We start from the raw sequence: 24958 nt of genomic DNA on the forward strand, positions 1-24958 counted from the left end.
CAGGTTAATTTTGGTTTGGGTGTTTAATGCACATTTTTGTGGACTGGGCAGTGGTTTTCATGACTGGTGGTGTGGGGGCTGGTAGTAAAAATTACAACTGGCTGATTGCATCAGTATTCATATAGTGGCAGTAGAGCTAACATCAGCAAACTACCGTTACCTGGTAACAGTGCAAGGATACAAATTAAACGACATGGAAAATTACACTTGATGGAAATACTGGAGCAAAGACTTCTTAGATGAGCTGCACAGAAAGCCCAGTTATCTCAGATAATGTATTTGCAGTATAATATTTGGAATATAATTAATGTTCAGTCCACAGCAGCTAGCAGCTACTGCTAGAGGGGCTGTCAACTCAGCTCGCCGCATATAGAATTTGTCGATCAAAGTACTTTCACCTCTTATTATTTACACATTTATTCTGTAAAATATCACAAGCTGGCAAGTTGTTTAAAAAAAATAATTTGGCATTAAGGTGTCATGAAGGGGTAAACTAGGTAAAGAGACCAAATTCTTATTTATTTATTTTTTTCTTGTGTGTACCAGGTTGATAACATGTTTGTTTATGTTTAAATTTGGGGATTTTAACATGACGGTGGGGGTTGTTTTGGGAGTAACTTTGTTTTGGAATGAGCCTCAGATGGCCATTCATGGAACCGCAAGATTTTCCACTTCGGCCTTTACGTCATTTAAAAAAATAATCCAACGTTATGGTTTGCTTATGACTTTGCTATGGCTGTTTTGGCTTCTACAGATATCCTGTCTTTGGGCGTTGTGCTCATTCGCAATCAATGGCTGTGTTTTGTATTTCTGTTGAGCTGTTAATAAGTTGAAAATGATCTTGTGAAACTGGTTTGCACACAGTGTCACCCAATTATTCAAGAATGTTGACTTAAGTAGAGCAGCTCATTATCTCTTTCTATCTGCGGGAGCTCATCAAATGTAAACAGAGTATTTTACATTTTTTAAGATTTATAGATTATACATTTTTCAGTATTGTAAAAAAACTGAATGAAAACCTTAGAACTAATGTCTGTGTGTATGTATATATGTATATATATATATATATTTATTTATTCATTTATTTCTTCTAGGGGCTGCCTTTGGAGACTGGCTACATTGTAAGTTTCTTTGAATATAATTTTCAATACATGTCATTGTTTTACTGAAAACCCAAGATCAAGTGAATTTGGCATTTTGTATAGATACTATAAGCCGTCAGGGGAATATTTCTGGAAGATGCTATTAAGATTTATGCTTTCAGCATACTTCAGTCAAAGTAATTAATTTTTTCCCATCCTTATTTCAGTGTGATACTGAGAGTGATTCGGGAGGCAAGGTGTGTATTATTTACTTGCAGGTTTGTTGCTGTTAAGTCTGCTTCTCAAGATCCAGTTTCTTTTTGCTAATTAAATAAATAAATAAATTAGTTGTAGGCCTGTCACAATAACTACTTTTATTGCATGGATACATTGTCACAGAAATAAAGGCAGCAAAGTTATTGTCATTTTAGGACTATGTCATTCTGCCAGTACTGCAAGTACGCCCCTTTCAAGAGCATTAAACTGTTAATTCTTTAGTATGTTCATTGGAATTTAAATGTAAAAAGAATTTGAAACCTTCAAAATGAATAAAACACACAACTAAAACAATAATAAAAAAAAAAAGACTCTCGGGCTATGTTAAAAAAAAAAAAATTGCCCCTAATTGTTACTTGCAGTATACCTACGATGCCTGTGTGGTTTTGTAGACATTTGTGGTGGCTTTGCCTCTGACAGGCCAGGTTTGTAGATGGTCGGTTGCTGGATTTGATGGCGTATTGTTCTGAGAATAATTTAACAAAAATACTGAATTAATGTACTTACGTCGGTCGTGGTGGTGGGTGAAGTTAAGTTAATGTATACATATTGTCTAGTAAATGTGGTATCCAGTGCTCCCACGTAGAAGTTGATATAAGGAGCTACTTGAAATGGACCTGTAGGGTTAATAAAAGCTGCAATAAGATTCTCCCAAAACAATTTAGTGTGTGCAACCACATGCAGAGTGATGGACATTCTACTTCCTTGAAATGCACCCTGGTGGCGATTGCGTACGTACATTAATTCACACAAGTGACACCGGTGTCTATTCATGTCATGCAAAACTAGAGACAATCATCAACGCAAGTATATGAATTCAGTGTTTTTATTAAATTATTCTTAACTAATATACATCATGAGGGTATTCCAGATAATAAAATGTATGTTTGAGCAATGTGAAAGTTTTTTCATCGACGTGAGATGAACTTGTATATAAAAGACTGCTGTATATTTATGTCTACACATACACAACTACATACAGTGGCTTTGTATTACAAGATCAACCAATTTTTATCTGTGAAGGGTTATAAATTAATTTGGATGGAGGCCCGTGTATCAGAAATAAATATTGATGTGTGAATTACATGCATGCAGTTACGTTGCAACTAAATTAGTTTTTAAAAGAAAACATTCTGAATCTTAAAATAAAATTTCAAAATAAAAAATCATTGCTATTTCACCTGCTCAACAGTAATTTATTCAGTTTGCGGATATCTTTATAATTACCATGGCGGGCCAAGACAATCTGACTGCAGACAAAACATGGCCTGTGGACCCCAAATGGGGCAACTCTGACGTAAACTCAAATGGTCCCACACTAGAGGTGTGGGGCATAGCTTTGAAACGACTCGGTCAGGTCTTATTCTTACAATGATAGTTAAACCTCTGCTGTTTATTATGGCATCGTGTAGCTAAAATGTTGATGTATTCTTATGTAAACAAACCCACATGTAACACAATATGTAATCAATATCAAAAGTCAGCAAAAAGTGATTGAGGTCATACCATAAATTAATATTATAATTATTGTGATGGGCCAAATAGGCTGGCGGTTGTCACTTTTTATTTAAGATGTTGTGCTTACTTTATCAAGTTTATGTAAAACATAATTGCAATTATTATTATTTTTTTAATATCCACTTTTAGGCCTCTGACAATGACATGGATCCAGTGTTCACAGTCAGTACAAGAAAAGGTATGAGAAATTTGGTGGCTCTACAAGCAAATAAGTCTGCTTTATTTTTTGTTTTTTGTTGCTTCACACTTATAAAGCAGTATTCTCATCTGTCAATCAGTTGGCCTTCACTAGTCTATATTTAGATGATAAGAAAAAAATTGTTATTGTTAGATATGTTTTTATTTCTGTATTGAAAAATTAAAGTATTTTGTGGTTCAAACAGCCAATATTGGAAAGTTTTAAGCAAGTCATCTGCAGTATATTAGAATTATCAGGAGAGTCTGAGGCTTTCACAATATAAGTTGACATTTGTAGATGATGTGCTTGGTGCCACAAGATATTCTTTTGCTTTGACATTGTGTACTTTTTTAAAAAAACAGAAACAATCCTATAATGAAAACACACCATGCTCTTCATCACATTGACATCATCAAAAGATTTGCATCCAAAAAGGTCATGACATGCTTCATTTGAGCATGGTCACATGAGCACTATACAACACGGTCTGTAAACCATCCATGTTTCTTCTTTCAGTTGCCTGTGTTTGGAGGCACAATCGCTTTAGTGTTTCCAGAGATTTGAATCACAGAAAAAAGTAGCAGTGAACTGGTAAATCTGATGTCCAGCTCTGGGGAAAAATGATGCACTTTATGAACCTCATAATCTGAATAGTAAGGTGGTCTGGTACCCACTAGGTGCTTGGAGTTACTTGTAGGCAGGGTTGGGTAGGATTACTTTGAAATGTAATCCGATTACAAGTTAATCCAAATGTATTCTTTCAAAGTAATCCTACCCAACCTTGCTTGTAGGTCATCAAAATGTTTGATCATGTTGTACAATTTGATATGTTGCCAGTTTGAAGAGTATAATGATGACTAAAATGAATCAGATATAGAACAATGGAATGTAAATATTAGTTGTGTAAATGTGCTTTATCTGCCTTAACAAGTTAGTTGCCTTTTAATGTATTAAAATCATTTAAATAAAACTAAATGAGGTGTTTTTGAGGTGATGGAAAATAATTGTATTTAGTCTTGGTACCAACCAACAACATATTTTACAATATTACATATTTTGTCTTAATCTACATCATTTTGCTTTTTAGAATACAAACACAAAAGCAAGCTTAATTCTCAGTTTGCGCCCGAGCATCTGTGTCTTTTTTTATGATCCTGCTATACAACGTTTGGTTATATTATCTGTTTGTTTTTTTTGTTTGTTTTTTTTTTTCTTCATCAACTATTTTCTCAGCTATAGAGGAGATCTTGTGTTAGCTTTTACAGTTGCTTTGGTGATTTTATCACAGTTCTTTAGTGTGATTATTTCATTGCCAAGTCCTAAAACAGCAATCAAGGTGGGCTGTGGACTCAAGGGAAAAAAAAGACAACGTGATGCATCAGATATTATCATAGGAAGCAATGCAGTCTTATAAGTGGAGTTATTTCCCAAACCCATTCTTTCTTACGATGTGAACGTATTGATTTGTCTTTTTTAGTTGCAGAACCTGTCCCATCCAGCAATGAGCACATCTATGAGCAAAGTTGTCCTCCTTTACCCACCCGTTCTGGCGGTGTGTCACGGTTGATGGTGACTCAAGAGTATCTGGTCTGGAGAGGAGTTCAGGAAAAAAGACTGGAGCCACATTACCCGAGCCCGTTTCTTCTACCTCTTCGGCATCCTTCTCCTGCCTGCCTTCCCACTCAACAGTAACGGCCTCAGCTACAGTCACCAGGTCTAACCAGCTCAATGGTAGTAGCAGCCGCCACAACGCCAGCCCCCCACTATCCAAACCCAAACCCTTCCTTACTTTGCCTGGACGACCTTCTATGTATAACATCAGCAACAGGTACATCCTGAAAGCACTTTTGTTGTTGCCATTTTTAAAAACTCTAACTGTAGTCCATTAAATATAGTTCTGTCCTTCGGGCTTAGCATGTGGTTTTGTGTTGTGCTTTTAACAGTAGATAAAAGTCAGTAATTATTTATGCTTTTTTTTTTTCCCACTCTCTTTTCAGGAGCAGCACTTCTCTCAAACCCTCATCTTCGGCTTCATCTGCTGCATCTTCCTCCTTCCTCTATGCGTCCCCCCACTCCCTCCACAAGTGTGTCGCTGTCCACCATCAGGGGCTCGGGATCTACGGGGCCGCACCGGCCACCGTCAAGAGCCAGCTCTGGAGCCCTGTTCACCTCTTCACCTGGTTTACCGCCACCTCCACCTCTGCTGCAAGTCTCTGCTCACTCAACAGCACCAGGTACGGCCATCAGGAACACTACTTTGCTCCATTGTTCATGGCAATATGAACAGCATTGTAGTTAGTCATTCTTACAGTTGAAATATAAATTGAATAAATCCAGTTATTTGAGTTTTTCTGATATATTTGAGAAAAGTTCTAACACATGTAGTGAACTTTTAACTGCAAGTCCAGTAATACAAGCATTGTGAGAATTTTATTGAATGCATCAAGCTGAAGCTACGCATTTATAAGTGTAGAATTTGGAAATTGGTTAACAAGAACTGTTACCTTATAAGTGTTAATACTTTATCTCATTTCATTTTTGTACTTTTATTGTGACACCCTCAACTACAGACCACGATTTGCTGCGTCAAAATTTAAATTCCCACTTCTTAAATTCACAAGAACGTGAAGGCAGGCGCAGCCTCCCAGGGGCCGAAAATAATGCAGCAGGAGCAGGCCGTTCTACTCCTGGCGGTCCGTCAGCTTCAAGTTCCACATCAAGTTCTTCAGGCAGGACATCCCAGAACCAGCCAAGCATCCAACCCATGGCCTTCCAGTTTCATCATCACAACCACCAGCACCAACACACGCACACGCACCAACACTTCACGCCCTTCCTGCACCCCACAGCTACTGCACCACCGCTGGTGAGCTGCTATCTGCTGTTGTGTTGAACATCTGTGTTGATGTTCTATTGTGGTTGGAACATACAGTAGACTGCAGTGAGTTTGCAGAAATTTTTAACTCAAATATTCCTTTTGTGTTTTAGTTTGATAAATATGCAGGCAAAATGGACGGGCTGTATCGACATACTGTAAGTGCTTTTTTTTGCTACTTTGTGTATAATATGTGGTGATAATACTTGTATTATCAGATTAAATGTCTGAGAATATAGTTCAAGATCAAGTTGAAATTTAATTTGAGGTCTTTTTAAACATTTTAAACAAAACAAATAATTAAGATATGTAGATTTAAATATTATTAATTCTGTAGGCATTAAAATGCACATGCATTTGTCATGGCAGTTCTTTCCACAGTACCCACCACCCTCAGTGCCGAGTATCCAGCCTGTGATTCCTCCTACTGGGCCTTTTAGCTCCCTGCAGGGAGCGTTTCAGCCAAAGGTGAGAATAACGCTTGAAATTATCAAACATCAATGATGTAATAAGACTGGGCAGAAATTGGAATGGTCATCTCAGTCTTCATGATGTGTACAGTGGTGAACGTTTTCCTGATATTCCCCGGGTTTCCAGTTTTTTTTTTTTTTTAGCTGAACCAACATAATTTTCAGAAAACAGTCCAGTCTTCTGTGTATGAGTTGTTTTTGTCTGGAAAAGCTTCAGAATACTGCAAACTCTCACATTATTGCAGTCAATTCTCTTTGCTTTGGATATGGTTATGGCCATTCACAGTGTTATTGTACAGTCTGACAGCAGCAGGGAGGAACGACCTGCGGTATCGTTCCTTCTTGCACTGAGGGTGCCTCAGTCTGTCACTGAAGGAGCTGCACAGCTCCATTACAGTCCGGTGCAGAGGGTGAGAAGAGTTGTCCATGATGGATTTGAACTTGGTTAACACCCTCCTCTCAGCCACCTCCTCCAGAGAGTCCAGAGGACAGCCCACCACAGAGCTGGACTTCCTGAATAGCTTATTCAGTCTCTTTCTGTCCCGCTCTGTGCTGCCCGGGGCCCATGACAGCATAGAGGAGAGCAGAGGCTACAACAGAGTCATAGAAGGTTTTAAGCAGAGGCCTGCTCACTCCAAAGGATCTCAGTCTCCTCAGGAGGTGGAGGCGACTCTGTCCCTATAATACAATGGCAGTGTTACTCTTCTCCAGTGAGGAAACAACTTTAGCTGTGGTAAAGGTATAAAGAACAATATAAGTGGACGTAGTTGAAGGAAAACTGAGATGTTCTGTCTTTGTACATAAGAAAGACCACAATTCCCAGTTACAATTTAATAACAAATTAACTGATCATATGTAAAACCATCTCCAGCCACCACCTCAAAAGAGCCCAATGGACAGCCAAGTCCGTCTCTGTCCTCTACCCGCACTTATCTTGTGTGTTTTTAAGAGCTGACGTAACGTGAATTTCTCCACTGTGAGATCAATAAAGTCTTATCTTAAAACATAGTTTAATTATCCAGATGAGAAATCCAGGGCACTATTAGGTATTTCTCAGGTGCATTTTCATTGGCCAGTTTCAACACTGAATTTGATTTGATCTTGTCTTCGAACTTCTAAGAAAATACGTGTTTTTATGATACAGACCATGTGTTGTGTTTTTGTCATGTTGGCCATTACAGTATGGTTTCAGGGTGTTCTTCCTCACAGTACAGGCTAAGGCTCCATATACATACATAAATATATTTGTGTATTTCAGATGAAGTAAACATCACTGTCCACATACAAAGAGTTCATGAATACTTGAGTACTTGAGTTTTTGTATTTATCACTTTTTGTGTAGTTCTAACTTTGTGTTGATCGGAAGCCAGACAGGATTTGATGCCTAGAGTTCACCTCAGAGCAGATAGAATCACAAAGTTTTTTGGGGGAGGTTCCCAGATTTGATAGCTTCGGGCCTTTGGTTTACTCATGCTGACTCTTTGCAGCCATCCCTGTAGTTGTGACTATTTGCTCCAAATAGGGATGGGTACTGAAACCCCAATATTAAACGGGCCCAGGGGCAAGATTTTTAAAGACTGGCGTATCGATAGGCTCCACCCCTTAACTGTATTGCTTTCTGTACTGGAGAAATTAGGGAATTTGTTGTTGCTTATGTAGAAGAGCTCTCCCTCTGTCTCAATGTATGGGTCAGTGTTTGCAAGTGGAGCACTGATACAGCTTCTCTCTCACTCACTCACATACATACATGATGATGACAGAGGGAATTACCATATTTCATGGAGTATAAGTCATGTTTTTATTTATTTTTTACTAGTTTGGGGGGTCCTGCGACTTGTACGCTGGTCCGACTTATACTCCAGAATACGAGGTCTATTAGAAAAGTATCCGACCTTATTATTTTTTTCAAAAACCATATGGATTTGAATCACGTGTGATTACATCAGACTTGCTTGAACCCTCGTGGGCATGCGAGAGTTTTTTCACGCCTGTCGGTTACGTCATTCGCCTGTGGGCAGTCTTTGAGTGAGGAGTCGTCCACCCGCTCGTCGATTTTTTTCATTGTTTAGGAATGGCTCAGAGACTGTTGCTTTGTTTGATAAAAATTTTTTCAAAACTGTAAGGCACAACTGAGTGGACACCATTCAATAAATTCAGCTGGTTTTCGGTAAAAATTTTAACGGCTGATGAGAGATTTTGGTCTGGTAGTGTCGCTTTAAGGACGGTCCACGGCGCCTGACGGCAATCTGCGCTTCGAGGCGGCAGCGTCTCGCCGTTTCAAGTTGAAAACTTCCACATTTCAGGCTCTGTTGAGCAGTAAGTCGTCAGAACAGAGAACTTTCAGAAGAAGTCGGCATGAGGAGTTTATTCGGACATTCCATTGTTAACGGTCATTTTGTAATGAAAGAACGTGCGGGCCAGAGTCGCATGTCGGGCTGGACCCGACCGCGGGGGGGTTCGCGGCAGGAAAAACACCTCCGTTGGAAATCTTAACGGGCAAGTTGGAACATGCCCAAGCTGTTAAACAATTTCTCAGTTACTCACTTGTTGAAAGCCATTAAAAGCCGCCTGAATTCTACAAATGGTTTTCAACACGGAGGTGTTTTTCCTGTCGCGGCGCACACAGATTTGCAGAGTCGTCACGGAAACGACTCGGCGAATTTGCGCGTACGTCTTTCATTAAAAAAATGTCCTTAAACAGTGGAATGTCCGCATAATTCCTCATGCCGGCCTCTTCTGAATCTTCTCTGTTCTCTCACGATGTCCTGGGTGAATTAAGCCTTAAATTAGGATGTTTTCAGCTCGAACATGCGACGACAGCGCCTGGAAGCGCTGCAGGACGTCCCGCTCCGTGGGAAGTCCTTACACCGACAGAAACACCCCATAATCTCTCATCAGCCGTTAAACTTTTCACAGAAAACCAGCTTAATTTCTCGAATAGTGTCCACTCGGATATTTCTCACAGGTCCAGAAAAAATTTTGATAAAGCAACGCGCGCCGTCTCGATGCAGTGTGTGAAACAAAGGAATTCAGCCGAGAGGGCGGGACCACATCTCACTCAAGGCCTGCCCACAGGGAAATGGCGTCACCGACGCGTGAAAAAACTCACGCATGCGCACGAGGGTTCAAGCATGATTGGTGTAATCGCATGTCATTCAAATCCATATAGTTAAAAAAAAAAAATAAAAGGGTCGGTTTATTATCTAAGAGACCTCGTATATGGTATATGCTCAAAAGATTGGTTTCACTCTTTCCACTTGACTGTTTAATTGTTGTATAGAAAATAAGGTATTTTAAATTCTATTCTTAATTTTATTATTTTTTTCTAAAACAACAAAAATACCGTTAACCCCTTAATGCCCGAATTTATATAGCTGTATATAAAAAAAGTTTTGTGTGTGTTTTTGCCTTTAAGTAGATGGTAAATAATGTTGAGATTATTAATTTCACTTTTGCACAAAAACTAGATAGTAATATTGGGTATTCTGGTAATGACTTTATGTTATAATGTTATAATAATAATATGTTGCAAATTTGCGACAACAGGCATACAGGTCAATTTGGTAAGTTGCATATTTGACTCAGCGATTGTACCATATATGCGACGATGGGCGTTAAGGGGTTAAAGTACCGGACCTAAAGCAGTACAGTTAAAATTTTAATGATACCCATCCCTAGCACCAAAAAAATGTAGGGATTTATTTATTTATTTATTTGATTGGTTGGTTCCATGATATGCCTACACAACGCCCATAAATATGGAGCCAGACAAACCCAACCCCTTTGTGCATTGTGCTTACCTTTGTACTCCATTTGCACACCTGCAAAATGGCGTCAAGGACTCGGAGGTGCTGCAAATGAAATTACGTTCTGTGTTTTAGACAGTGTGCCATGGATTCTGAAAATATGGGCCCTGATATCTCTTGTAGAATTTTCTAATATCAGATGTTAATTATTTGTAGACGTGTTGGTGCGTCGTAGCTGATCTGTTGTAATGTGTGTGAACAGCCTATTGTCCCTCAGGGAACGGGTCCTGATATGACTGCACGACTTGGGGTTGTGCCTCATCACCTGCAGCCAAAAGACCCCAGGGTAAGGATGTTGTGTTGTGTTGTGTTTGTTTGTTTGTTTGTTTTTTAATGGAAACACTGGCGCATCCAGTTTATTCCAGGATGAGGTGCAACATGGGCCTAGTTAGTGCGGTAAAGAAAACAAATTGTAGTCCTAATAGAGAGTGAGATATGATGATTAAAAGTGGCTTTGCAATTCTTTTCTCTTGTAGTTAACTGATCCATTTGGGACATCGTTGAAAATCAGTAATGTAAGCAAAAACAGATGTTTTTGAATCCCTTGGCTCCTCATCTTCAGCCTTTTTTCTTTTACTGATTCTTTGCACTAATACACTTGCAATGTTGACTGCTGCCGGGCATTCTTTGTCCTTGCACACCCAGTTAGATATTCCAGAAGTTGTTTCCTCAAGTAGTATTTACTAATATTCTTACTTCCTGCTACTACTTCTCCCAAGATATTTTTGCTTTCCTGGCTTAAACGTATACATCCTGGGAATCTCCAAACTTGTCAAGAGGCTAAACAATATTCCAGTACAAGAGCAACAACGTCTGACTCTGTGTGCAAAGGCTTCTAATTTTAACATCCAGAATTTATCAAATGACATGACACTCTGTGATTTTATTCTTTTTCTGTGCAGAAACCAGGAAAATGGTGTGCTATGCATGTATATGTGGCCTGGATGATTCTGAGTCATCAGAAAAAAGTAAAGGTATGTTTTTATTTTGGCTGAATATTGATTTTTATTATTGGTGACTTTAAAATATCAGATAACTCCACCCTCATATTTGTTGCTTAACATTTACTGTTTCTCAGTTGATGCAGGGTGATCCCCACAAGCTAGACTTCCGGACTGACCTGCTGGCCCGTCTTCCTGGAGCTGGCGGATTGGGACCACTGGGGCACCTTGGAGGTGCCCTGCCTCCAACCCATGACTTGACCAGACCTGCCAGTCTGTTTTCAGCTACAGGTGCATGTCTAAATATCAGCAGGTTTTGATTAGCTGTTAAACTTAGCAAAATGGCGGCAGCGCAGATGAAGTACTTCAAGGAGTGGAAAACACTCACGGCAAGCCCAACACAGTACACTATACTGGTTCTGATACACATACTACCACGTAGTTAACGGGATTAGTGACACAACTAAGCAAATAGCCAGCTTTCATCGAAACAACACAGCTAATGTGCACAGAGGAAAATACCTAGCAGGGCAGCGGCGAAGGCGCGCACCCGGCATTTAGGAAGGTGTACTCACGACAGGCGTCAGTCAGAGAATACAAAAAAATAGTGAAGCTGTGTCTCGCAGCCTTTGGAGGACGTGTGCAGTGCACGTAACTCTAACCGAAGGTGGGTTGCGAGGCTACAAGCGAGAGCGGCAATCGCAGCTAAATGCATTCTCAACCTCTAAGAATGCGAGAATGTAGAAAAGAAGCAAGCTCTGGGTGTGTCTGGTATATAAAGACAACCAGTATCATCACCCAGGTCACATCCAATGGCGTGACTTTGTTGGTATATATTCTCGACCTCTGTGCTGCGCACATGTAGTTATCCAGGTGCTCTGGCGGTCAGGAGGAATGAAATAGAACAGCAGGTTTTGATTAGTGTCAGTCAAAATAATTACAAGTTGTTTATATGACAACTTTGAGAAATGTCATTATAAATTTGTTGTATGACAACAAAGATGTTTTTTATAAATGGGCAATTCTGTGGTAACGGAATTACAGCAGCAGCAAAATCTGGACATATGGCATCTAACCATGACAGATTAGCTCAGATTGTAATTCCGTTCCCGTAGAATTGCCCAAATGCATGTTGGAGTATCTTCAGATGTGCTCCTTCCTCTTCTGTTTCTCACAGACAGGGCTAGATAATCTGTCAGAAATCAAATCAGAGCTGTCCAGCTTGATCTTAAAACATCATCAATTAACAAAGTTCAACTGGAAAATTCAGACTACTGCTGATAGCCCACACAATGTTCACTCCTCAGACATAAGAAGCTGAATTGACAGTGCTCCAGCTGAAGGCAGCTCACCTGTAATACTACGCTGATTGTTTATCAGTGCAAGAGGCATCACTCTTTCGTTGTCTTAACAAGCAGAAAAAGGTGGACAGGTATAGACATTTGTCCCTGCTCTCTTTTAAACACCACAGATGTCGACGGCAACAATCTTTCTCAAGATTAGACACCACTATGCAGCAGAGAGACACAGATACACACAGATGAGTGATAGCAGTCTATTTGTACATTGGTTCTAGATTATTCATGGGTTTTGTTGTTTGAAAATCACACTCTGAAATTATGATTTGGATTTTGAGTACACAGCATCAATCCAAGCTGTTTTTTTGTTTTTTTTCTTGGCTGATGGACATGTTTGAAAATTGGCTGCTTGAAGGTCCAGTTTATCTGCCTTTGGTTTGATACCTGTCATAGCTTCTGAGTTGGTGTGTATGTGAAAGTATCATGATGCGTTTGATTTGATTTTGCAACTTTTTTTTTAATACTACCTTCTCTCAGGTGCAGTCAATCCATCCTCAGCACCTTTCCTGTCTCCATCAGCACCGCACTCTTCTTTCCTTGGACCAACTGCACACTTGGGTAAAAGCAGCTTGAAAGGCGCATATGTTTGCCACTTGTATACCCAACCAGTGTCTGTCAACCCATATAACTTGCGTTGTCTAGATTATAAGTGAATGGTATATATTTTTATCAGTTATTTCTAAAATCATTTAAAAAATGCAACTTGGAATGAACCAGTACTTATTATACAGTGAAGCTTTTTTAATAAGGTTTTTTTTTTGTTGTTGTTTTTCGTGTTTGTGTCCTGAGGGTATTGAGTAACTTTTAAGGCACGTGAACAAATAAGAATCCATGAAATCTTTTAACTACTCAGTATTTATAATGTTTATATTCACGTTTTAGATCCATATGGCCGCTCCCCGCCATTCACCCCACTGGCAGCCCTGGGTTCTGGTGCCTTTGGAGGACTTGGCAGCCCAACACTAAGTCAGTCTCACGTCACTTTAAAAAATGTTCATTATTATTGTTGTTGTTATTATTTAGTGGACTTTACAAGATTAATAAGCCATAACACATCTCTGAGTTGGGTCGAGTCACTTTTGGAGCATCTGCACTTTGCTGTGTCCAACATGCAACAGAACAGATCTGCAATGCAGACAGACCTGAGACCTATCCATGCCTCTTAAAAATGAAGGTCTATTTGTCATTGTCAGATGTTATGTGGGTTTCCATGTTATCATGCTTCAGTCATTCAGGTCGTCAGCAGTGAAGCATTTGCGACTGGATCATGTTTAACAGAACATGCCACATTGTCATATTGTCACTGCTGACCCTCACATTTTATCATAAAACTTGTATATTGGCACATTTACTGTAACTGAAGTAGCCTTTCATACTCTGCCCATGAGTCAGTGTTTGTGAACTTGTTGCTGACTAAGTCAAATGAGTTATTTTCTTAATGACTGTGCTAAAGCTAAGACTGTTCAACAACCCAAGTGGAAGTGAAGAATTTTATATCGTGAATTGTTTTTTCATTCTTATGGTTTACTCTGTATCACAGTTCACTGATGCATTTTGCCAATTTTTTGCAAGACATGTCATCACTGAGTTGTTTTCTTTCTTTCCCATCTGTTCCCCACCAGCTGTCACTCAGACATTCTGTGATTGGTTATGCTGCATTTGCTCTATGGCCTCCTCATTGGGTACACTTGCTCACCTGATCATTAAAAAACTATAAGATTGGATCCTCTTGCTTAAGCTATCAGCCATCATCTGAAGTGAAACTTTAAAAACTGTTCTGCAGGCTAAGAACACTCATAATACAAATTACTGTCTAGTTCAGTGATGCATTGTTGCCTTTCCCACGTGTACTTCAGCCAATTATGACACATTTCTTCAGTCATGTCTTTTGAAAACAATAGCATCTTGCTCATGTTGTTTCACAGTCTTAAAGCAGACCTGCATTGAAATAAATGTGGTCAGATCTCAGAAAGAAATAGCTGATATGTATTTATAAGACCCTTATGAATGCAGTAAAGTAAATCTGCAAGCCCAAATTTGTAATTCAGCGGAGAAATCTTCATTTAAAAATGACAAATTTGCAGCTAAAATTTGGCCCTCAGCGAAAACTGTTTGTACATCCGGGTCATTGCAGTGACGTCCGACAGAAGACGGAGCGCTCCCGCCTTCAGTCCAATCCCACATTGAAATTGATTTTATCTGTTAGTAATGTTACTGTTATACACATCCTGGTTTCAGCATCCAAAAGTAAGCTGCAATGAATGTGAGATACAGCTGTGCATGCTCAGATCAGCGGCGACATCGACAGCGGGCAACATTCTTCCCCGACGCCTCGCTCTCTGCCTCTGCTGCGCTTATTGAGTCTGCGTGCTCGGTAAACGCCGAAGCGGGCCATTCACATCGCCCCCGTGTCTGCTGTGCAGCCGGCACCATGTCCCTGTCTCCTGAATGGAGGTGCAGCCAACTTGGCAAAAGTCCAGAGACTACGCTCGCTGTTTTGATGCCGAGCGGCCGGTGACACCTGTTGCTGCAAGGACAGACTTCTTGAGGCAAAATCCGCAGCGCCGCACGTCTCGGTAATCGGAGCCGCAGAGCTCCATGGCCGCTGAAAGAGGTTTATATCTTTTTAATGACGTGGATTCTTTGCGGGTCCCGCCTCCGTACCCCCGACGGTAACACCGGAGGCGAAAGACAGTAGATTTTCAATGCAACACCACTCAATCAAACGGGCGTATGAAAAAGTCCCCCAAAATAATTTTCAAGCACAAATAAAAGAAATGTGTACTCACCAAGCGTGCCGCAAGACAATATAAAGTTTAAAAAAAAAAAGTAGATCCTTCCGTATAAGACAAGAAAAAGGTGCAGATCCAAACTGACGAAAATCCACAAATTGCAGTTGGCGCGCGCAATGCATGCTGGGATAGGGTCTTTTCCCTGACGTCGCGGCAGCGTCCCGGATGTGCTGACAGTTTTGCGGAGGGCTAAATTTTAGCTGTAAATTTGTCATTTTTAAATGAAGATTTCTCCATTGAATGACAGATCTGGGCTTGCAGATTTACTTTACTACATTCAGAAGGATCTTATATGTAAATATAAGTCATTTTTTGGTCCAAAGATCTGACTGCATTTATTTCAGTGCAGGTCTACTTTAAGGGAGAAGCTCCAATACATCAGACCCCAGCCAAAAGGAAGAAGCTGGACCTGTCTGATCAGGTTAAAATGGATAACGTATTGGTCAGTTGTGGCAGAAACTCCATATTCAGATGTGTCAATGTGGACAAGAGGATATACTGAAGTTCAAAGGAACCACCAAAGTGTCACTCTGGTGGTTCCTTTGAACTTCAGTATACTCTGGTGGTTCCTTTGAACTTCAGTATATCCTCTTGTCCACATTGACACATCTGAATATGGAGTTTCTGCCAGAAGGGTTACTTAAGTGATATCACGTGTGTCATGGATGTTTGTTCCAGGTGGACTGGATTCACTATCTCATAAAATGCTGACTTACTGGGATTTTGAAGCACAGACATCTCTAGGGTCTACAGATAATGGTCTTGTGGTAGTAAACTGAACCATTCAGTAAGTGGTGATTCTCTGTTCAAAAGCATTGTTACTGGCAGGACAGTAGAATGGCTACAGTGGTTCAAACTGATAGAATGCCAACGGTAACTCACATAACAATTCTTTACAACCAAGATATCAGATGAGCTTGTTTGAATGCACAGCTCATCAATCCTTACACCAGATGAGCCACAGCAGCAGAAGATCACACTGGGTGGCACTCTCCAGCCAAGAACAGCAAACAGGTTACAGTGGACTCTGTCTCTTTCAAAATTGGACAACAGAAGACTGGGAAATGTTGCCTGATGTGATGAGTCTCGATTTCTGCCATTACATTCAAATGGTATAGTCACATTTTGGAGTAAGGACAAGTGCAAGGGCCCATTGTGTCTTCTATCAACAATTCAGTGGTGTTGGTGTAATGTGTGGAAACTGTGTGATGCCAAATGTCAAGATGGATGGTCAAGTCAATGTGGACTGAAATCCAGAAAGAACATTTCCACTACCATGTTCCATAAATGGCACAAAGAATTAGAGTTCTGATGGAAAAGGGGGTCCAAACCTGTACTGGCAGTGTCTACCTAATGAGATGACAAGTGGGTGTAGACATATTTGAAAAGATTTGCAGAAACCATGCAGCATGGTGCAGGGTGCCAATGACCATTCAGCAAATCAGTAGAGTTAATATGGACTCACTTTTTTTTTTTTTTAGCAACCCAAAACCACATTTTTTTTGTTGCTGTTTGAATCATAGGTGTATGTTTAAGAAAAAACAGCTATGATGGTTATAAAAATTTATGAAAGGGTTTTATGTTTTTGGAAAATTATAAGCATTTTAATAGGTAGGGGCAGTGGCCAAGTGGTTAGTGCAGTTGGCTTCAGTGCGGAAGGTTCCCAGTTCAAACTCCACCTCTGCCACATTTCTCCATATAATGTGGAGTTGTCATGTTGCTTCACGGTGTAAAACTTCTGCCAATTCAGCGTGCAGATCCACCTTGGATTTGCTGTGGCGACCCCAAATGCAAACAATTGAGCAGCCAATGGGAATCAGCATAATATTAAACTAAATAAAAAAGACAGACTGGAGTGCCTAAGACTTTTGTAAAATACTGTTTTACTCATGTTAAAACCTTCTTGTTACCTTTATTTGAGATAGTTGATTCCGTTGATGGTAATTGTTTACATGCTTCACTTCGGTTCATGAATCACTGCTATTGGTTTAACACTAAAATTCTCAGATGTCCGTGTTACATACAATGTTTCCTCTGTAGGTGGCTCCATGTTTGGCCCTAAAGACCCCACCCAGTGTGGTTGGGGCTTGTCCACCCCCAACACCCACACGATCCATGGAACCGCCTGCATGGTGGTCCTCTGGATTCCCCGCTGGCCCCAGCTGGGCTAAAGGAGCAGAAAGAAGGGATGAGAGGGATCGAGGGAAGGATACAGAGAGGAGAGAAATTCCTCACATTAAGGATGAAAAGGACAGGTATGCGATAACAGCACTTGAAGAGCAGTATTTTATTATTGGATTTTAAATAAGTACAGATATGTGTATATAGTTTGGAGATTTTTATCTAAACCTGTATTCATCCTAAATCAATAATTCAAGCACCATTTGCTCTGGCAGTAGTGTGGTGGTAAGACTTCCAAGAACTGAGCTTCTGCTCTGTAAAGATGATGTAGTGAAACAGCATAATGCAATATTTTGAAACTAGTTCCTTGATTAAAAGTGTGCTTCACAGGTTACTGAACATATGCCAACAATTTATTTTGCTTTGTTGCAAAAGGACGAGTAACTTAAATCTGTTACAAATGTTGAAGCATCAATTTAGGACTGCAAATAATTTTTGATCTAAAATGGGAGCTACAGCAAAGACCATTATTATTAAGGTACTCAGAATCTCTAGTTATAAATACTTACTCATATGAACTTGTGTTTATCTGATGTTTTAGGAAATAGTCTTATTAAAGGTTTGTACAATGATTAAGATAAAACATTTTTTGATATATATGCCGTGTACATATTTGTTTTGCAGAGACAATATACTGTATGGCCGCCAACCTGTAAGGATGTCTCCTGTTGCACCTGCCTTTAAGCCCCGCAGTAGCACCCAGTCTCCACCTTAATGGCCACATCAGTGCTCTAGGAGGGAGCAGCGGCCCCATTGAGGACCTGACACGCAGCCTAAATAGGGACAGAGACCGTGATCGAGACAGAGATGGGGACAAAAGGCTGCTGCCAGCAATATCTTCAAGGGGGCCTCCTCTTGGCTCTTCATCTGTAATAGCAGACAGGGACAGACCGCGGTCTTCCTCATCCTCTGTGCTCACAACTCCGCCACCTTCAAACCCTTCAGCCCCATCTCCTTTGGACCTGTATTCCCGCCCACTGGCCACAACAGCGCATAGTCTCCACAGTGAACCCTCACACTCCCAAAGAGACAGCAACCCCACATCATCTTCAGCAGCTTCTGCCACTGTCACTTCTTTGTCTCAGGGCAAGAAGTCTGATCGAACCACAACCCCTGTCAACAGACCTCCCCATCTCCTCCCACCAGTTAAAGTCAAAGAAGAGCGGAAAGAGGAGCCAGAGCATATCCCTATCACGCTACAGGCTCCACCAGCGACTAACCACAGCTTTGATCGCCCTAACAGCCACCCCCACCACCCTAGTTCTGGCACTCCTTCCTCTTCATCTCTTTCGTTGACTCCGACTCCTGGTCTTCCAGTCCCACCACCCAATTCAAACCCTCCTTCCCATCAACACCTGTCACTTCTGGAGCGCACAAGGGCCATTGATGCATATCTGGGCACCACAGCAGGTCCTGGGACATTGGTAATGGGGCCAGGAGAACGTTTCCCCATGTTCCTGCCCAGGCTCCATCACAGGGTCCACACAGCTTCACCTGGGACCCATGGAGGGAGCTGGCAGCTCAGCAGCAACAACAACAGCGTAGAGAGGCTTTGGCACTTCGATCAGACCCTCACCTAGCATTACGCTCTGATCCACACCTGGCCCGGCTACTTCAGCATCAACATGCTCAGCGCCTCCTAGAGGCAGAGAAGGCTGCAGCTGTAGCTGCTGCAGCTGCAGCAGCAGCCGCCCCTCACCACCCTACAACATCTACCTCTACTGCCTCCAACACTGCTATCCGCCAGGATTTGGCCTCATGGCTCATCACTTTGACCGCCCTCCTCAGATTGGACAACCAGGAGGTGGATTGATCGATGAGGACCAGCGTGCCCAGATCTTGAGGGAAGACTTTGAGCGTGCTCGCTACTTTGGTATGCACCCACATCCCCCACTGGTTCTCACCTCTCAAGCCCCTCTCATGCTGCAACTGCCACTCACCTAGAGCAGCTCCATCCTGGTCTTCTTTCCCACCCACTCCCCCTGGAGCTCTGCTGCTGCCCAGCATCACACAGGCCTCTACTCCCGTCTAGGTCCGCTGAATCCACACCACATGCCCAATGGCATCCTTGGAAAGACCCCTGCAAGCTTGGTGGGCGCTCTGTCAGTTGGGGCACCACCTCCTCTCATTCCATCCATGACCAGCCGATCATCCACCCCTCCCCGCAGTTCTAGACTGGGAGGACCTGCTGAATTGGCACTGTATAATGCCCACAAAGATGGGGAGTCCAGATAGTACAGGGACAACACTGAGGAGATTAAGGGAAATGTCAGGATCACTGTGCTGCTCTCACCCTGCCCCCGGCACTTTTTCTCTTGCAAACGACTGAACCCTGTCCTCCCAGTTACAGAGTGAAGTCAGTTCCAGCCCCCCCTCAAACAGGGCAAACCATAACTGGCTGGAGATGATGGTAGCAAGGGAAATGCAAAGCTGATCAGTGTGACTTGCAACATGCTCAATGGATTTATTGGTGCAATTTAAAAGGTACATGGTTTCTGTACATCTTTGGTGTATTTTTATTTGATACTAAGTACACGAGCTAAGGAGAGGCAGAAGACCGTACCCCCACCCCCACCCCGCATTTCTCAGATGGACGGTGAACCATGCTTCTGCACAAGTCTTTTCAGAATGAATTGAAATTAACTTTCAGAGATACAAACCCTGAAGTCATGTCAGGGGTTCATTCTGTTTAACTCATGGGATAGTATAAAGCCCTCTACGTAACTCAAACCTGAGCGTGTATTAGAATGAGGGTTTATTACAAAATGAAAAAAAATGTGGTGCTTCCTGTTCTGTGTTTCATTGTGAAAAGTTAATAGATTATGGATGAAACATCTAAAGAGTAAACATTCTGTACCTCAGTTCCTTGCATTACCACAATATCTAGTTACAAACATCCAGCTTCTTTTCTCCACTTCTGTATTTCTTTCACTTTTTTTTTTAACCCCACTTCTTCTTTCAAAGTATGAAGGGTGAAATGAATGTGTGTCAGTTGTGATCTCTTTCCTTTTAAGCCAAAGATGTGAAAATGCATCGGAAATGAAGTCAAACTATGACACATTTCTCAGGGAAAGCAAATCTACTCAACCCAAACCCCAAGGCATCACTTTGATGAGTTCTAGAGGACTTTCAATTATTCATGTTCCAATTCTGGGAGGTGTTGGTGAGCTGCCAAATGGCTTTTCTTGAAGAAAAAAGTAAATAAGGAGAAAGCAGCAATATTTACTGGAGGGGGTGGTGTTGTTAAAGCACTTGTGATGGACCATGGCTCTCCACCTAATGTTTTGCATTTCCAAGTGCATTTCTCCAGCTTATGAATCACACAGAGAACATTCAAGTGCTATGCATATTCCAAAATCTGCATAGTGACATTTCAGTCATGAATTTAAACCATGTGCACATACACACACACACACACACACCACACACACACACACACACACACACACCACACACACACACACACACACACACACACACACACAAAAGAGTAAGGATGACCTGATTTTTATTAACACGATATTGTGACATTTATTTTAATAATTTCTTAATCACTAAATAATTAATCACTAAATTTGTTAATCACTAAATTATAATTGCACAGTTTCAGTCATTCTGTGGTTCTAATGTCCATATACAACTTGCCTGAGGCTTTAAGTACTCACTTGCTTATCTTTAGCCATCACCTTGGGGGGACACACAAGGCTCTACTGCTTGCACAGGCCAGGTGGCTGTCAAGTCATTACCTACAGTAAATACTAGGGGTAATCATCATTATCAAATTTTTCAGTTATCGACTTCCTGATTGATAGATTAGTTGTTTGGTCCATAAAATGGTGAACAATGGTGATGTCTTTTTCCCAGAGCCAAAGAGAACATCACCAAATGTATTATTTTGTCCACAACCAAAATATATTCCTTATTGTTACAAAGGAGTGAAGAAACCAAAAAATAGTAACATTTAAACATATTTTATTTATTTGTTTTTAAATCCCTGAATGCCCTTGCCCGCCCTACCTCTCTGAGCTCCTACACCATTATAAACCCACCCGCTCTGTCAAGTCAGCTGATCAGCTGTTCCTGAATGTGCCTAAAACTAAGCAGAAGCTCAGAGGGGACTGTGCATTTGTTGTTGCGGCTCCAAAATTATGGAACAACCTGCCTCAGCAAATAAGATAGGCCTCATCTCTGTCTGCTTTTAAATCTCTTCTGAAAACCCATCTCTTCTCCTTGGCATTTGACACCTATTAAGACGTTGACTTCGTTCATTTATTTGATTTTATCTTACTGCTTTTTATCATATAGTTGTTCAAGTTGTATTTTTACTCATGTTTTATGACTTTTAGTTATTTTAGTTGTATTTTGTTTACAATTTTATGTCTTATGTGAATTATTAATTCTTTTATGATTATTTTATTTATTCTTCTGTACACCACTTTCATCCACTCTGGTTGTTTTAAAGTGCTTAATAAATAAAGGTAGTTGATTGGTTAGTTTAAGAAGCTGAAATCATAGAATTTGGATATTATAAAAAAAACAAATTCAAAAATTATTAAAATAAATAGGTCATTAATAATGGATTAATTGTTGCAGCTCTGGAGTCTACAGCAATCTGCAGTGAGAGCATTGATTCCTGTTTATTTTCCTGCTGAACAAAATTATGGACATCTCAGTCCAGAGGTAGTTCAGCAGTCTCTCCACACACAGGCCTTTCCCGGGGGTTATTTAAAATTTACCTATTACCTTAAAGTGGTACTCTGTTTGGATGGCACATCGTTTGTTATTGGGGGGGGGCTGCGTTTCATGACTGGGATTGTATCCTGAAGTAGTACAGTTGTGCTTAGTTTTTATGTGTCTTTGTGTCTACGGCTGGGGAAGTATCCTGCATCAGACTGGCATTCTGTCCAAGAGGAATCGTAAACTCTCATCCAGTTCACTCTACAGTATCCAGAGATAAACACGGGCACCAACAGGCCTCAGGGCCGATATAGGGCTTATGTTGAGATTAAAAAAGAAAAAAAAAACTTTTTTTTATGACTTGCATTGTTTCTGTTAAACTAGATAAATTGTTGTCACTTTAATTATTTTACTCTGTGAAGCAATAATCTCTAACAGGATAAGTAAAATGATGGCTTTGGCTGTAAATTTTCACATCTAAAACTACTGTCACACAGAGGACGTGTGTGGCATGTTGGTTGCAATACTCGCCGCACACGTGACACTCTCTGCCAATACTGGTAACTGTTGCATGTGTGCCGTGTGGTTGCTGCTCCATCTATGAGCCACCATCTGATGGTCAGTGGTGTTTAATGTAGCGCATCGTTTGCTGCTTCCTGGACAGTATTTTGTCAACTTTGTCTCTGTTTTCTTCTGTTGTATCAGGAATTTGGAGTTTCTGTAGAACCTGGTACTTGATAGCCTGACTCACAGTTTGCGTGAGCGTGGCGAGTTGGTGGTGTATCGGGGGAGAATGCACAACATATGGATTTGAGTTGTGAATATTTTGAACATGACCAAAACACTCTCCACACCCTGGCAAATGCTGGCAACCGTGTGGCATTGTGTGACATGTTTGTGGTGGATAGTGGCCAGTGCTACATGCACCTCTAAACCCCATGCACATGTCTTCTGTGTGAGAGGGCCTTGACCAACAATTGAAATGAGAAATATCCAGAACAGCACCCTAGAAAATGTGTATTCCATGTTTAATTTATTTAGTTCATGTACTTGTTTCATACATTGAAAAATGTCTTTGTTGGTATCTAATTTGCATGTGCACTGCATTTTGTTTCATGAGGGCTTATGGAAGAGATTATTGTCTTTTGAGTTATGAAGATGCTATCCATTCGCTGATCAAACTCAATAATAGAAACCTTAATAGATTAATGTAGTTTGTCCTACAGTAAATGTATCATTCTGTTTGAAAAAGATTTAGATTTATTGTTAGACTAACATTTGAGGTTTGTGGTGTGCTTGAGTTCAGTGTGTGTTGTTTTTAAACATCCATTTATTTCTGTAATTGATACTGACAATGTCAAATACAGCACCACATCATCAAAACATTCCATAGAAGTGATCTACATTCAAATTGGTGAAGTAATTGAAAACTTTATATGAACTGGTATTTATATTTTTGTTGGTCAGTGTAGATCAGGGGTCACAAACCTTGTTCCTGGTGGGCATCTTCCCTGCATGTTTTCTAACTCTCCCTATTCCACCCCCATGCAATTAACTCTATCAGGTGCACTCAGCCAGTCAGGAGCTGGAAAGTTGGTGACTCCTGCTTTGTGACTTCATCATCAGTCAATCACAAATACTGACCATTATGAGCTTTTGTTGAAATCTGTATCACATGGGTCGCCAACCCTGTTCCTGGAGAGCCCCTGCCCTGTATGATTTCCATGTCAACGTACTCAAGTCACACCTGTTTTTTGTTTTGTTTTGTTTGTTTAAGTGGTGTCTTCGAGCTGTTGCTTGGCTGAGCACACCTGATAGTTAATTGCCTGGCAGTGGATCAGGGAGAGTTAGAAAACATGCAGGGCAGGTGCACTCCAGGAACAAGGTTGGTGTCCCCTGATGTAGAGGCTATGCCTGAAATCATTCTGCTACGGCAGTAGTGGCATTAAGCCTGTAGTTGATCCCCCATTCATGTGTATTAATAGATATGTAAACATTTTTCCTTTTTAGATGGACTGCACTCTCAAACCCAATCAGCGCACTGATATGCTGGGAAGGAGGAACAAGGGGAAGAGGGGGCCAGATGAGAATGGTGGAGGGCCACTTTCAGAGCCTGAGGAAGGAGTTCCACACAGCTATTCCAGCACATGTTGTAACAAGAGTAGAAATAAGAGAAGAGATGATGAAAGGTACATTAATGATAGACTGACTGTGTATATACTGGGCAAATCCTCCATGATGTCACCCATAGGTTTTCTGAACAGCAGTTTTGAAGCTCAGATAGTGCAGCTTTGAGTGTTTCCATGTTGGCAGTACTGACTGTGCCCAACTCCTGGCTAACCCATAAATGTGTAAAGAGGTGGAGCACGGCCAGTATCTTAATGGGATGAATTAACCCCAAACATGACCCCACCTCAAGAGTTAACAGACAAGCTAGAGTTAACAGGTTAATTTTGGTTTGGGTGTTTAATGCACATTTTTGTGGACTGGGCAGTGGTTTTCATGACTGGTGGTGTGGGGGCTGGTAGTAAAAATTACAACTGGCTGATTGCATCAGTATTCATATAGTGGCAGTAGAGCTAACATCAGCAAACTACCGTTACCTGGTAACAGTGCAAGGATACAAATTAAACGACATGGAAAATTACACTTGATGGAAATACTGGAGCAAAGACTTCTTAGATGAGCTGCACAGAAAGCCCAGTTATCTCAGATAATGTATTTGCAGTATAATATTTGGAATATAATTAATGTTCAGTCCACAGCAGCTAGCAGCTACTGCTAGAGGGGCTGTCAACTCAGCT

General features: G+C 40.9%; 1 protein-coding gene across 1 annotated transcript in view; it reads left to right on the plus strand.

Annotated features, from left to right (window-relative positions):
* LOC117530866 (autism susceptibility gene 2 protein homolog) overlaps window positions 1–24958 on the plus strand; it is a 51758-nt gene that overhangs the window by 6015 nt on the left and 20785 nt on the right. The window contains 16 exon segments of the mRNA XM_034193811.1: window positions 1093–1121; window positions 1310–1339; window positions 3006–3054; window positions 4532–4627; window positions 4630–4882; window positions 5052–5106; window positions 5108–5288; window positions 5625–5920; window positions 6043–6087; window positions 6299–6397; window positions 10408–10491; window positions 10682–10720; window positions 11108–11179; window positions 11284–11437; window positions 12982–13062; window positions 13387–13470. Coding sequence (XP_034049702.1) covers window positions 1093–1121; window positions 1310–1339; window positions 3006–3054; window positions 4532–4627; window positions 4630–4882; window positions 5052–5106; window positions 5108–5288; window positions 5625–5920; window positions 6043–6087; window positions 6299–6397; window positions 10408–10491; window positions 10682–10720; window positions 11108–11179; window positions 11284–11437; window positions 12982–13062; window positions 13387–13470 — 1647 coding nt within the window.

This window comes from Thalassophryne amazonica, chromosome 18 (assembly GCF_902500255.1).
Source record: "Thalassophryne amazonica chromosome 18, fThaAma1.1, whole genome shotgun sequence".
Taxonomy (NCBI): domain Eukaryota; kingdom Metazoa; phylum Chordata; class Actinopteri; order Batrachoidiformes; family Batrachoididae; genus Thalassophryne; species Thalassophryne amazonica.